General features: G+C 36.2%; 1 protein-coding gene across 2 annotated transcripts in view; it reads left to right on the top strand.

Moving 5' to 3' along the window:
* ALKAL1 (ALK and LTK ligand 1) overlaps positions 1-14,601 on the top strand; it is a 253,864-nt gene that overhangs the window by 161,612 nt on the left and 77,651 nt on the right. For both annotated transcript variants that reach the window (XM_053713140.1, XM_053713139.1), the window contains exon 2: positions 2,257-2,310. In XM_053713140.1, the coding sequence (XP_053569115.1) occupies positions 2,257-2,310 (54 nt within the window). The remainder of the gene's footprint in view (positions 1-2,256; positions 2,311-14,601) is intronic.

The following is a 14,601-nucleotide window of genomic DNA, read 5'->3' as shown; positions in this document are numbered from 1 at the left end:
TCCAATTTAAATTGTTACATGATACTTCACTGTACTATTAGACTCCACCCCAATCTCCCTGTGCAGGGTTAAAATATTGTGAGGTATGCCCTTAAAGGGACACAACAGTCAAAGCTAATGTTTGCATGACTATAATTCTATTAACAACAAATGATAAATGATTCTGATAAACACTTTTAATGTTTCAGTGGCATATGTAAATATGTCATGCATACCCCATGCATCTCTAGATCAATACTTGCCACCACAAACTATCCAAGTTATTTTTTTATAATTTTTTTAATATCTACACTCTAAGTTAAAGGGACACTGAACCCAAATTTTTTCTTTCATGATTCAGATAGAGCATGCAATTTTAAGCACTTTCTAATTTACTTCTATTATCATTTTTTCTTCATTCTCTTGGTATCTTTATTTGAAAAAGAAGGCATCTAAGCTAAGGAGCCAGCAATTTTTTTGTTCAGACAATGGACAGCACTTGTTTATTGGTGCTGTCCAATCAGCAAGGACAACCCAGGTTGTTCACCAAAAATGGGCCGGCATCTTAACTTACATTCCTGCTTTTCAAATACATACCAAGAGAATGAAGAAAATTTGATAATATTAGTAATTTTGAAAGTTGCTTAAAATTGCATGCTCTATCTGAATCACGAAAGAAAAAATTTGGGTTCAGTGTCCCTTTAAGATAAGCTATAATCAGCTTACTTAGAGGAGCCAATACACTTTAAATAAGGAGCTGCCTCTTTGTTTATGATAGATAGTCTTATAAAAACTATCACTGTGGTTTTTAGTGTACTTAAAGGGACAGTCTACACCAGAATTGTTATTGTTTTAAAAGATAGATAATTCCTTGTTTACCCATTCCCTAGTTTTGCATAACCAACACAGTTATATTTATATATTTTTTACCTCTGTGATTATCTTGTATCTAAGCCTCTGCAGACTGCCCCTTTATTTCAGTTCTTTTGACAGACTTGCAGTTTAGCCAATCAGTGATGGCTCCCATGTAACTTCAAGTGCACGAGCACAGTGTTATCTATATGAAAAACATGAACTAACACCCTCTAGTGGTGAAAAATCTGTTAAAATGCATTCTTAAGATGCGGCCTTCAAGGTCTAATAAATTAGCATATGAACCTCCTAGGTCAAGCTTTCAACTAAGAATATCAAGAAAACAAAGAAAAATTGGTGATAAAAGTAAAATGGAAAATTGTTTAAAATGACATGCTTTATCTGAATCATGGAAGTTTTTTTTGGACTAGACTGTCCCTTTAATTCAAAACAAAATCAGCTGATTTAATAAAAATAAAAAATCAAAGTTCCAGGAATATAATTCATGCATGTCTGACAAAACAAGCTACTATATTAAACTAAGCTACTATAATAAAGGGCCACTAAACATGTAAATTCTCTATAAATTAATTAATTGATTAATTAATTAATATGCATTTATTTTGCTTGCTTTTGCTGTAAAATTTGTCATGGACCCTGGAATTTAAATGGGAATTGTACACGGGCAAGTAGCAGAAACATTTAATTGTTTTCAAAGTCCTGCAGGAACACCCTTTCAAATGGGCTTGCTCTCTCTCACAGAACCCCTGTGAGGTTGATTTCTGCTGTAGCCTGTTGTTTTTTTAAGGTTTACTATAGCAATTAATGCACTATTTAAATTTTCAGTATAGGTGGTGGTTTAACAAAATGTAGCTACTTGAAATGAGAAAATAAAGGTAAAAGAACTATTTGAAAATAATTTAATACACTTCAGTAGGTAAAATGGATCACAGAGAACACACAAAAGACAACTTTACAGTACAATGTCCCTTTAAAGGGATAGGAAAGTCAAAATTAAACTTGCATTTTTCAGATAGAGCATGTAATTTTAAGACACTTTTAAATTCCCTTCTATTTTCAAATGTGCTTCATTCTCTTTGTATCCCTTGTTTAAAAAGAATATGCACATATCCTACACTAGTGGAAACTAGCTGCTGATTGGTGCCTGCACACATTTGTCTCTTGTGATTGGCTAACTAGATGTGTTCATCGAGCTGCCAGTAGTGCAATACTGATCCTTCGGCAAAGGATAACAAGATAATGAAGCAAATATGATAATAGAAATAAATTGGAAAGTTGTTTAAAAATTGTATGTTTTATTCAACCCATGAAAGAAAAATGTGGGGTTTCCTGTCTCTTTAGGTGTATTGCTTCTTCTGACTTAATACCTATTGACTTATATATACATATTCTTTTATTTTTCAGAAATATTTTCTCGAGATCCCAACCTAAAAGACAAGTTCATTCAACATTTTACAGGTAGGAATAACAGGCTTTTTATTACCGTGATTTTTACTAGCTAACAATATTGGTTTCTGTTTTTTAAAACTGTTTTTATACTTTATTCATTATCCATAACTATTTATAGCTTATTCAAAGTAGATTTAATGGTATTAAATATTTTCTACAATATAGAATTAGAATTAGGAGTAGGACTCCCATAACAATATATTTTATAGTTATCTTATTTGTAGTCACAGCTATACTAAAACAGGGTTCTCCAATATTTCCCTTTAACTCTTCAAATAGGCTCCCCACTTCTAACCACATGACTTCACCTTCATATTTCTTTATATTTCTCACACTGTCTGTATCTGTACTTTCTTTCCATTTCTTTACAACTGCTGTCCATGGGGTCGATCCGATAAAAATCGTCGCCAGCAAAAGCCGGTGACGCCAGAAATTTGTACTTGCGCAGATTTCTGGACATCGCTGGTTTATCAGACTTACGGCACGTTAGCATCTGACGGCGACATATATGGGATAGCTCGAGTTGCAAGCTGAAACTGCGGGCAACGCGGGTTCCCTCGCTTGCGCCGCAAACTGCGATCTATATCGGATCGCGCCCCATATGTCTATATAAGGTTGCCACCTTTAATTAAGGCAAAAATAGAACACTCTTGCTCTGCGCACAGTAAAACATATTATTTCAATGTACACACTATGCATAATACATTTGCACAAACTTGCACATAAACATTTACACTCTCTTTCACGCACACACTCTAGATTACAAGTGGTGCACTAAAGTTAGTGCCGGTCGCGAAAAGCAACATTGCCACTGCGCTATCTTGCTCTTGGATGCGTATTACAAGTTTAAAGTAAACAAGTTTGCTGGAGTACAAACAGAATTTCTGCTCGTCTGGTTAGCACGACTCAAGTCCTAGCATAAAGTGTAAAGGGTAAAAAAAATGTGCACCAAACACAACATAAGAACATTAAATTAAAGTGTTATACTCATATATATATACTTTATTTTGGGCCCATAGAAAGTAATACTCTAGGAAACTGAAGCTGTCAGTTTTTCAGTTTTATTTTAAATACAAGAAATACAAAGTGCGATGTGATTTGTAAAAGATACACACATATACAAAGTATGATCCTGGACTTAGACAAAAAGTCTTCCACATGGTCTTGGAGTTGTCTGACTTTTCAAACACTGATGATGAGGATCTTTGCCTCTTGGAGGTATAAAGGCTGTGACACACTGCAAGCGATGCGGCACGAGGCGATGCAGCTGCTTCGCACCGCGTCGCATCGCTTCTAAAGTTCAATTATTTCATCTCTGAGCGCTCAGCTACGCGACCTGACGCAGCAGAGTGCTCAGAGATGAAAAGGCAGGACACACTGAGCACGCACAGCTGCATCTACATGCTGCGCACCGCTCCGCTTGCAGTGTGTCACAGCCTTAAGAGGAGTAGAACTGTCTAGCCAATTTCATCCTGCCCTTAGCTTTTTTGTCTTGCGACAAGAAAGCTCCATTACCCCAAGTGACTGTTGCAATAATTGCATTCAGCCCAGGTCCAAACAAAATCTTTCCCTGGAAAGGAAGGGAAATAAGTTTGCTCTTAGATGCTATAAAAAAAAAAAACATGACAAGAAAGCTCTTGTAGCCAGAAAAGTTATAGCAGCACTGTTCTTGGGAAATAAGGTCAGAAATGTTGTTACACCAGACTGCAATAGCTGCAGATACCCATGCTACACTGATTACTGGGCAGAACATATAGCCTGCCAGCTGATCTATAAGGAGCCGCATACTGTAGACCATGGGACTGGTGGGCATGCCCACATTTCACCTGTGAAGCTGGTTACATCTCCACACTGGGAGAAGATTTTCACTGCCAGACGAACTCATGCCCCCTCATCTGCCCTGTTTGCAAGTTCTCTGAGGAAGATAATAGGTCTGAGATTGGTTAGTAACCCCCTTTCAACGATGTGAAGATCAACACTTCAAGTCTCACCATCACTTCTTGCTGGAGGCAAAAGAAAATGGCTGAATGGGAAAGTGTGAGGGCTTCAAAATGTGCTATGCTGGGTGTTTTCCTCCTATTAAACTGGGCTTTAATCCCACACGTGATGGCTTGTGGACTCTTACCATTGTATTAAATCAATTATATTTTAGTGTTTAGCTAGCTGTCTTGTGTTTTGTGAATCCTCTTTTCCTTTGTCAACCTAGAAGATGCTGTGTTATGGCTATCTCAATTGAGTACCCATTTTTCTAAGAAATGTTGATTCAGAATACACATTCCCTATCTAATATTTAGTTCTATTGCCTGTTAACTGCAGTAGCTATGACTGCTTCAATGCCCTCATTTAATATGTTATTTAATCAGAACAATTCTCTTATTTTTTTGTGTGTTCTAAGATGTTTTCTAGTTCAAATATTTCTGACATCATGTTACTTTTCTTAGATGTACTTTTAATATTAAAAGGTCAGAACTGTTAGAGCTAGGGAACCAGCAAATAAATAGAAACACAGACTCGTATGTCTCTCTTAACCCCTTAAGGACCAAGGCCATTTTTCAATTTCTTTCCCTTAAGGACCAGGGCTATTTTTACATTTCTGCGGTGTTTGTGTTTAGCTGTAATTTTCCTCTTACTCAATTACTGTACCCACACATATTATATACCGTTTTTCTCGCCACTAAATGGACTTTCTAAAAATACCATTATTTTTATCATATCTTATAATTTACTATTAAAAATATTATAAAATATGAGGAAAAAATGGAAAAAAACACACTTTTTCTAAATTTGACGCCCAAAATTTGTTACACATCTACAACCACCAAAAAACAACCATGCTAAATAGTTTCAAAAATTTGTCCTGAGTTTAGAAATACCCAATGTTAACATGTTCTTTGCTTTATTTGCAAGTTATAGGGCAATAAATACAAGCAGCACTTTGCTATTTCAAAACCACTTTTTTTCAAAATGAGCGCTAGTTATATTGGAACCCTGATATCTGTCAGGAATACCTAAATATCCCTTGACATGTATATATTTTTTTTTAGAAGACATCCCAAAGTATTGATCTAGGCCCATTTTGGTATATTTCATGCCACCATTTCACCGCCAAATGCGATCAAATAAAAATCTTTTTTCAATTTTTCACAATTTTTTTCACAAACTTTAGGTTTCTCACAGAAATTATTTACAAACAACTTGTGCAATTATGGCATAAATGTATGTAAATGATTCTCTAGCATCCCCTTTGTTCAGAAATAGCAGACTTATATGGCTTTGGCGTTGCTTTTTGGTAATTAGAAGGCTGCTAATTGCCACTGCGCACCACACGTGTTTAATGCCCAGCAGTGAAGGGGTTAATTAGGGAGCATGCAGGGAGCTTGTAGAGTTAATTTTAGCTTTAGTGTAGTGTAGTAGACAACCCAAAGTATTGATCTAGGCCCATTTTGGTATATTTAATGCCACCATTTCACCGCCAAATGCAATCAAATAAAAAAAAAAAACATTTTTTTTTTGCAATTTTAGGTTTCTCACTGAAATTATTTACAAACAGCTTGTGCAATTAGGGCACAAATGGTTGTAAATGCTTCTCTGGTATCCCCTTTGTTCAGAAATAGCAGACATATATGGCTTTGGCTTTGCTTTCTGGTAATTAGAATGCCGCTAAATGCTGCTGCGCATCACACGTGTATTATGTCTAGCAGTGAAGGGGTTAATTAGGGATCTTGTAGGGAGCTTGCAGGGTTAATTTTAGCTTTAGTGTAGAGATCAGTCTCCCACCTTACACATCAGACCCCCTGATCCCTCCCAAACAGCTCTCTTCCCTCCCCCACCCCACAATTGTCCTCGCCATCTTAAGTACTGGCAGAAAGTCTGCCAGTACTAAAATAAAAGTTTTGTTTTTTTTTCGTTTTTTGTTTTTTTAGCATATTTACATATGCTGCTGTGTAGGATCCCTCTTAGCCCCAAACCTCCCTGATCCCCCCCCCAAACAGCTCTCTAACCCTCCCCCTCTACATTATTGGGAGCGATCTTGGGTACTGGCAGCTGTCTGCCAGTACCCAGTTTACAAAAAAAAATGTATATTTTTTATATTTTCCCCACTTTTCTGTAGTGTAGCTCCCCCCCCCAAGACTAAACCCCCACCCCCTCCCAGATTACTTCAAGTAACATATTTATTCCCCCTCTCTACCTCTAAATACAACCACACTGTTCCATAGTGTAACGGTTCCCACCCGCTCCCTCCCCGTGCACGCGCCCGCCCGCCTCCCCTGTGCACGCGCTTACCTTTCCAACAATGGGTCTTGGGGGTCTGTAGCTGCTTAGATGTCGGAGATACAGGTTTCTAAGCAGCATGCCCCCTCCTCCTATACTTAACATGTTTAAGTATAAATAAAGTTACGCAGGCATCATGTGAAGCCCTGGCGATGCCTGTCACTCTACAGGCACGATCGCCGGGGTAGGAGCAGTAAGGAGTCCCCAGATATCACTCAAGGTGGGAGAGTGCTCATGACGGCTCTGAGCCGTCATTTGCACCAGAGTGAGAAACTCTGTGACGGCTCAGAGCCGTCATTAGCACTCACAGGGTTAAGAAATAGTAGGGCATACATATATTTGAAGAGTAATTAAGTTTGAACCTTGCCCGGGACCACATTTTATTTTTAAAGCAGCCCATGTTTCTTCCTATTTAGCATCATCAGAATTGTTATTGTTTAAAAAGATAGAAAAATACCTTTACTACCCAGTCCCCAGCTTTGCCCAACCAACATTGTTATATTAACATGATTTATAACCTTTAAACCTCTACATTTCTGCCTATTTCTAAGCCACTAAAGACAGCCTCTTATCACATGCTTTTCTATTTGCTTTTCACAAAAGGAGAGTGCTAGTTCATGTGAGCCATATAGATAACAATGTGCTAACGCCCGTGGTTTGTGGCAGACACTGGATACAATGCAAGTCAAGAGATAATAAATAAAAAGTCATGTGATCAGGGGCCTTTCAGAAAAGGCTTAGAAACAAGATAATCACAGAGGTTAAAAGTATATTATTATAACCATGTTGGTTATACAAAACTGGGGAATGGGTAATAAAGGCAATATCTATCTTTTTAAACAACAAACATTTTAGAGTACACTATCCCTTTAAGTTTAGTATACTGTTAAGTTGTTAAAGGGACATTAAACATTTTGAGATTGTCATATAAAATGATAAACTGTATATATATATATATATATAGAGAGAGAGAGAGAGAGAGTCCAAAAAAGGAAGCAGGAGGCGCACAGACCAACTCCGATAGGGTAAAATCTTCAAATTTTTATTTCCAAAAGTAAAACCAAGCCATCAATCCTCCGGTCAGGATAAAAACAACGTTTAGCAATCCAGGTGTGTGAACAGGAGCTCCTCACATACGCGTTTTGTGCGACTGCGCACTTGATCACTACATACTGGAGCTCCTGTTCAACCATCCTTAAATACCTTACTAAATTAACACACCTGAATTCAATTGAGCACTTGACAATACAAAACGGTTGCAGATATTAAAGTCTTATATATACATTCAAAGTGATTGTCATGTTATCATTGTACATGTTCTCTTTCACAAGCATTAATTAAACACTGAAAAATATCCTTAGTAGAATTTTTTTTACCTATTTATCTTAAAAATAATTACGTTGAGGAACAAAAATGTCTTAACTAGTAATACTATTTGTGTGCTAGGATATATTCATGAGATATCTATATTTTATGTGAATGCATTCTCCAGCATAATTATGTTCTGATCTTCATCTGTATCAGAATAATCTTTGTCATGAATAAAACATATAAGGAGTAAATAGGTATAGTAAACCAATTTGTATACCTTAATAAAAGTTCCTCTGCATCAGGACTGCATTACACATATGTGTTCCACAACATTTACTCATTAAAGGGACATACCTATCAGTAGTGCATGCATGTAACGCTTTCCATAGCTCCCTATTTATTGTAGTGCCTAAAGGTATATCTGAAAACGAAATGATGCAACAAGTTATAATTATTACTATGAGCAGAGCATAATGCATAACTAGCCAACTGTTGTTATATATGGTCTAATTGCATAGGAATGTTGATTTATATGTTAATGATCTTTGTCTGATTAATATAGAAACTTCTACTTGTAATACATTAAATACATCATGTTAATCACAATGTTATGTAAATAGATCCAAATCTCTCCTCATATTTAAGCCATTAGGCAGACTTGCCTGTAAGGAGAAGATCCAAAAAACTTCTCTTTTATTGAGGACAGCCTCTCTGTCACCCCCTCTCTTACTTAGAGGAACAAAATCTATGCCCTGAACGGACAGGGCACTAATATCTGCATTATGCTTAGTTTTGAAGTGCCTTGCCACTGGGGTGTCAGAGAAGTCGTCCTCAATAGATCTTATGTGCTCCAAGAATCGTTCCTTGAGCGGTCTAATAGTTTTGCCTGTGTATTGCATCTTACAAATTTTGCATGTCAATAAATATATGACATGTGTCGTGGAGCAATTTATAAAGAAATTGATGTTATGTTCTCTATTTGTCACAGATGAAATGCATTTATTCCCCTCTGATACATGACCACAGGTTTTACATATGGGCCGACGGCACCTATAAAAACCTTTCCTTTTTTGTAACCAGCAACGGTTAGCCTGAGGTTTGAGATCTGAAGGGGACAAATAATTTCCCAATGTTTTACCATTTTTAGGAATGAAGTCAAACCCTTCCTCTATTACTTTTTTCAAAGCTGGATCTGTATACAATATAGGAAGAGACTCTCTTATTACATTGCACACATCATTAAAGTCTTGGCTATAAGCCCTATAAATTTAGGTTTCTGTTTCCCCTTAGTGGGTAATTTTTTTTTTGTATGTCAATAAGTCATCCCTATTGATTGTATCCACATATTTTTTAGTTTTTACTAGAATGTTATCAGTATACCCTCTCTCCTTGAGCCTTAGCATTGCTTGATTAGCTAGTTTCCCATAATCTCTCTCCTGAGAACAATTCCTTTTTATACGGATCAGTTCACCCTTTGAAATATTTCTAGTAACATGTCTGGGATGACACTAATTAAATTTCAGCACAGTGTTGCCAGCTGTGGGTTTCCTAAAGACCTTAGTATTTATCTCTGTTCCTTTAACAAAGATGTCAAGATCCAAATAGTGGATTCTCTCATGGTTGTGTTCATGTTTAGAACATAAGCTACAGCTATTCTGATTTAGATAACAACAGAAATCTTCAATTTCTTTTTCTGTGCCATCAAAAATAAAGAACAAGTCATCGATGTAACGTAAATACTGTATGACCTGATTTCTAAAAGGATTTCCATCTCCAAAGACGTGGGACCGCTCCCACCATCCCATAAAGAGATTGGCATAGGAGGGGGCAAATTTTGCCCCCATCGCAGTCCCACGTCTTTGGAGACAGAAATCATTCAAGATAATCACAGAGGTAAAAAGTATATTATTATAACCATGTTGGTTATACAAAACTGGGGAATGGGTAATAAAGGCATTATCTATCTTTTTAAACAATAAACATTTTAGAGTACACTGTCCCTTTAAGTTTAGTATACTGTTAAGTTGTTAAAGGGACATTAAACATTTTGAGATTGTCATATAAAATGATAAACTGTACATATATATATATATATACATATATACATATATATATATATATATATATATATATATATAAATATATATAAACTTTTGCAATACACTTTATTTATTTTGTCCCCTTTTCCTGTAATTCAATTCTGAAATTGTGAGCTTTCAGTTCCTGTTAGAAATGGAAGTGCAGAGAACTGTTATATTCCAAATAACCATTGGCTGCACCCTCTAGTGACTTATTTATAATTGTCCCTAATTGGTCACAGCAGAGAAGGTAACCTAAGTTACAACATGGCAGCTCCAATTATTTTATAGACACTAAAACATTTGCACTTACTAGTACTTACTAGTAGTTATTTGTTTATATTTAACATCAAACAACGTTTCCTTTAAAAAATCTTTTCAGGGAAAAATGTTTGCATGTTTAAATGATTCTATTTAATATAGATGACAGACCATTTTGAGTACAACAGCCCTTTTAAGGGACAAAACATTCAAAATTGAACTTTCATGGTGTAAACAGAGCATTCAATTTTTAAGAACATTTTAATGTTACTTCTGTTGTCACATTTACTTTGTTGTCTTGCCATCCCTTGTTGAAAAGCATACCTAGGTAGGCTTAAGAGCAGCAAAGCACTACTGGGAGTTATTTTATGATTGGTGGATAGTGGCTATGCAAATTTGCCATTTATCATTGGCTGAGCAGATTAAAATTCTCTAACACATTTTTATGTCCCTTAAATCATTTATATAAAAAACAAAACAAAAAACAGATCTATGGATAACCAAATATGGAACCTTATGAGGATTTTTATTAAAATGATGATGATGATTAATACTTTTAGTTGTAGTGATGGTAGTAGCTGAAGTATTAATAGGGTGTAATAATAAAGGAAACACCTTCAGTATAATATTTTTGACATTCATAAAATAAAGCACAAAGTAAAACAAAGAATCTTGTCACAGTATTCACACTTAGGGGTAGATTATAAGGACATAAGCGATATGAAGTATTTCTCGGCTTTTAGCAAGCGACGGAAATAGCGTGCGATTATGAGTTGATAGTAAAGTGTTCACTTAAGAGCAACATTAGCGTGACATCAGAGCTCTGATTATACTGTCTGATAAAATGTAGGGATACAAAGGACTTTAATTTAGAGATACATATATACATACATGTCTTAATAGGTATATGTATGTGTGTATATATATATATATATATATATATTATGTGTGTACATATGTATATATTTTTATGTGTAAATATGTATTACTAATATATATATATATATATATATATATATATATATATATATATACACATATAAACACATGAATATGTTCACACATGTGTATGTAAATATATATATGTGTGTGTGTTGGAGCCCTTTGCAGTCAAATACCTAAAAAACATTGAAAAGTATTTGTATTCAATATTAATATTTAATAATGGTTTTAACTATGTATTTACTGTAAATATTTCACTTTCCAATGTTTTTCACATAGGGGAAGAGTTTTTAACCCCTTAATGACGCATGTCGTACAGGGTACGTCTTACACAAACTGGTCTTTAAAGACCAGCGACATACCCTGTACGACGTTAGGGGTTTAAATCGGCTGGAAGCGATCCTTATCCCTTCCAGCCGCTTTCAAGGTATTGCCGTGATGCCTCAATATTGAGGCATCACTTCAATACCTTTTCTGGCACACCGATGCACAGAGGGCCACTCTGTGGCCCTCTCTGCATCGGCCAGCAATAGTGCGATCGTTGGTGGGTGGGAGCAGCTGCAGGGAGGCGGGTGGGCGGCCCATCGCTGGTGTGCTTCCATCGGATTAAGCCCTGGTGCGTGCGGGAGGTGTTAGTGGAAGTGGGAAATAATTTTTAAAAAAGGTATCAGGGGGAGAAGGGGAGAGGGGGAGCAAAAATGGGTACTGGCAGACAGCTGCCAGTACCCAAAATGGCACCAAATAGTGAGAGGGGGAGGGTTAGGGAGCTGTTAAGGGGGGCTCTGGGAGGTTGGGTGGTAAGGAGGGATTCTACACTGCAGAACATATATAAATTAAAAATTAAATAAAAAAACACAAACTTTTTTTTAATACTGGCAGACTTTCTGCCAGTACTTAAGATGGTGGGGACATTTGTGGGGTGGGGGAGGGAAGGGAGCTGTTTGGGAGGGATCAGGGGGTGGAATGTGTCAGGTACAAGGCTGATCTCTACACTGAAGCTAAAATAGACCCTTCAAGCTCCCTACAAGCTAACTAATTAACCCCTTCACTGCTGGGCATAATACAAGTGTGGTGTGCAGTGGCATTTAGCGGCCTTCTTCTAATTACCAAAAAGCAATGCTAAAGCCATTTATGTCTGCTATTTCTGAACAAAGGGGATCCCAGAGAAGCATTTACAACCATTTGTGCCATAATTGCACAAGCTGTTTGAAAATAATTTCAGTGAGAAACCTAAAGTTAGTGAAAAAGTGAAATTTTTTTTTTTTTATATCGCATTTGACAGTGAAAGGGTGGCATGAAATATATCAAAATGTGCCTAGATCAATACTTTGGGGTCTACTACACTACACTAAAGCTAAAATTAACCCTACAAGCTCCCTACAAGCTACCTAATTAACCCCTTCACTGCTGGGCATAATACACGTGTGGTGCGCAGTGGCATTTAGCGGCCTTCTAATTACCAAAAAGCAATGCCAAAACCATATAAGTCTGCTATTTCTGAACAAAGGGGATTCCAGAGAAGCATTTACAACCAGTTTTGCCATAATTGCACAAGCTGTTTGTAAATAATTTCAGTGAGAAACCTAAAGTTTGTGAAAACATTTGTGAAAAACTGAAAGATTTTTTTTATTTGATCGCACAGACAATCTGTTACTGTTCATTTCACCTTTCTATTGGATGCCACATATTTGGCAAGAGATTTGTGCACTTAAAAGTAGCGTTTTACAAATGCTAGGATTGACTATTGAAACAAATAAATGGGACTTTCATTCATGAAGTATACGATACTTCATTTAGAAAGCTCCTTTATTTGTTTCAATCGATTGCCATTCTTAACTGCTACAGCAGCCTACGGCTTAAAATGTTTTTTGCTAAGAGGTGACGTTTTCACCTCTTAGCCAATAGCCGTGCGGTAAATCCGGCTTAGTGCCCTGTATGCTGTCAGCATTAAGCAAGGTTGAGCAGACATGATTCGCTACAGCAAATCATGTCTGTTTGACTATTAATAAATCCACCCCTATGTCTTCATCCGCACTAATTGTGTTTGAGCTCAAGCGCACCAGTTTACTTTCAACTTATAATACGCTCGTAAGTTAGCGCGGTAGCGATATTGCTTATCACAACCCGAGCTAGCTTTAGTGCATAACTTGAAATCTATTCCTAAGTGAAATATGAAGCATGGTTCATCTGTTTGCACAGTTCTTATTATTTATAATAAGATTTTATTTATCAAGGCAATTCTGCTTTTTATTTATGTTTCATTGCTTAACTTAACAGATCAAGCAGAGCAAACTCTAATACATAAACAACAAAACTTGTCATTGTGCTGAGATTGTTTGGAGGCAAAACCTGAAAGCTTTAATCTTCTTCATATGGTGTGAGTTAAACTGCTTCAACAGCATCTCATACTGCAACTGTAGACAAGCCAACAATAACTTACAGACATAATCCTGTTCAATGTTTAGGAGAAGCGACTTTACCACACATCATAAGAAGTTGCTATTTGAATGTTATATGTTTGAGCCATGCTGATGATCAGTTGGCTATTGGTTATGCAAACAGCATGTGATTCCCATGCACTTACTGTAATGTAAAATCTAGTGTAGAACCTCTGATCTAGCTACTGGATTTAGATCTGTTATGCAAATTGTCATATATCATGTAGACATTTACATGAGTTCTGCCAGTGATCCTGGGTGGTGGGTGCTTTCTTACAGTGGTTGGGAAATCAAAATGTTGAAACACTGAAATTTTTGTGCTATTTTTATACTTCTGTATAATATACTTGATGCAGCTCCACTTAGGTATCATTTTGCGCAACGCTCCTGCATATAACTAAAATTAAGTGATTGTCACCTTATTGTTTTACCCACATGTGATAAGGTGTATTTTAGTAACTGCATGTTTTAGAAGTAATATCTTAAATTATTAATGAAGACCATTGACAAGTGAGAAGCATTAAATAATAAACCTTTTTAGAATATTTCTAAAATACATCTGATGTGCCTGGCTTCACTGCTACTATCATATTTCTCCTTGTTTGATTGTAAGGAATAAAATAGTAATAATGATCACAGACTACAAGCCAATTTTTGTTTCTAAAGAACAAAAGTATGTTTTTCCCATTACATTTTTTTAAAGTTCTTTACTAATGCAATTGTAGAATTTTTTTTTAGATCTTAATAATGATCAAAATAATATTTCATGTCAGTTTGTCAAGGAGCTTATAAAACAGCACACAAAAGCACTCTGTTCACTATAGTATACTATTGGACTTATATAAAGGGAAATATTGGTTAAGTAGGTTATCCTGAAGTCATGCTATTAGAGGAATGCATATATTTCTTGTCATGTAGGATATCTTTGTGTTTACTGATAAAACATATGTCCCAATACTGAACTAGTAGCAATGTCATTTATGGAACCTCAAGAAGAT

The sequence above is a fragment of the Bombina bombina genome, chromosome 5, assembly GCF_027579735.1.
Source record: "Bombina bombina isolate aBomBom1 chromosome 5, aBomBom1.pri, whole genome shotgun sequence".
Taxonomy (NCBI): domain Eukaryota; kingdom Metazoa; phylum Chordata; class Amphibia; order Anura; family Bombinatoridae; genus Bombina; species Bombina bombina.
This window is presented reverse-complemented; position numbering and strand designations above follow the sequence as displayed.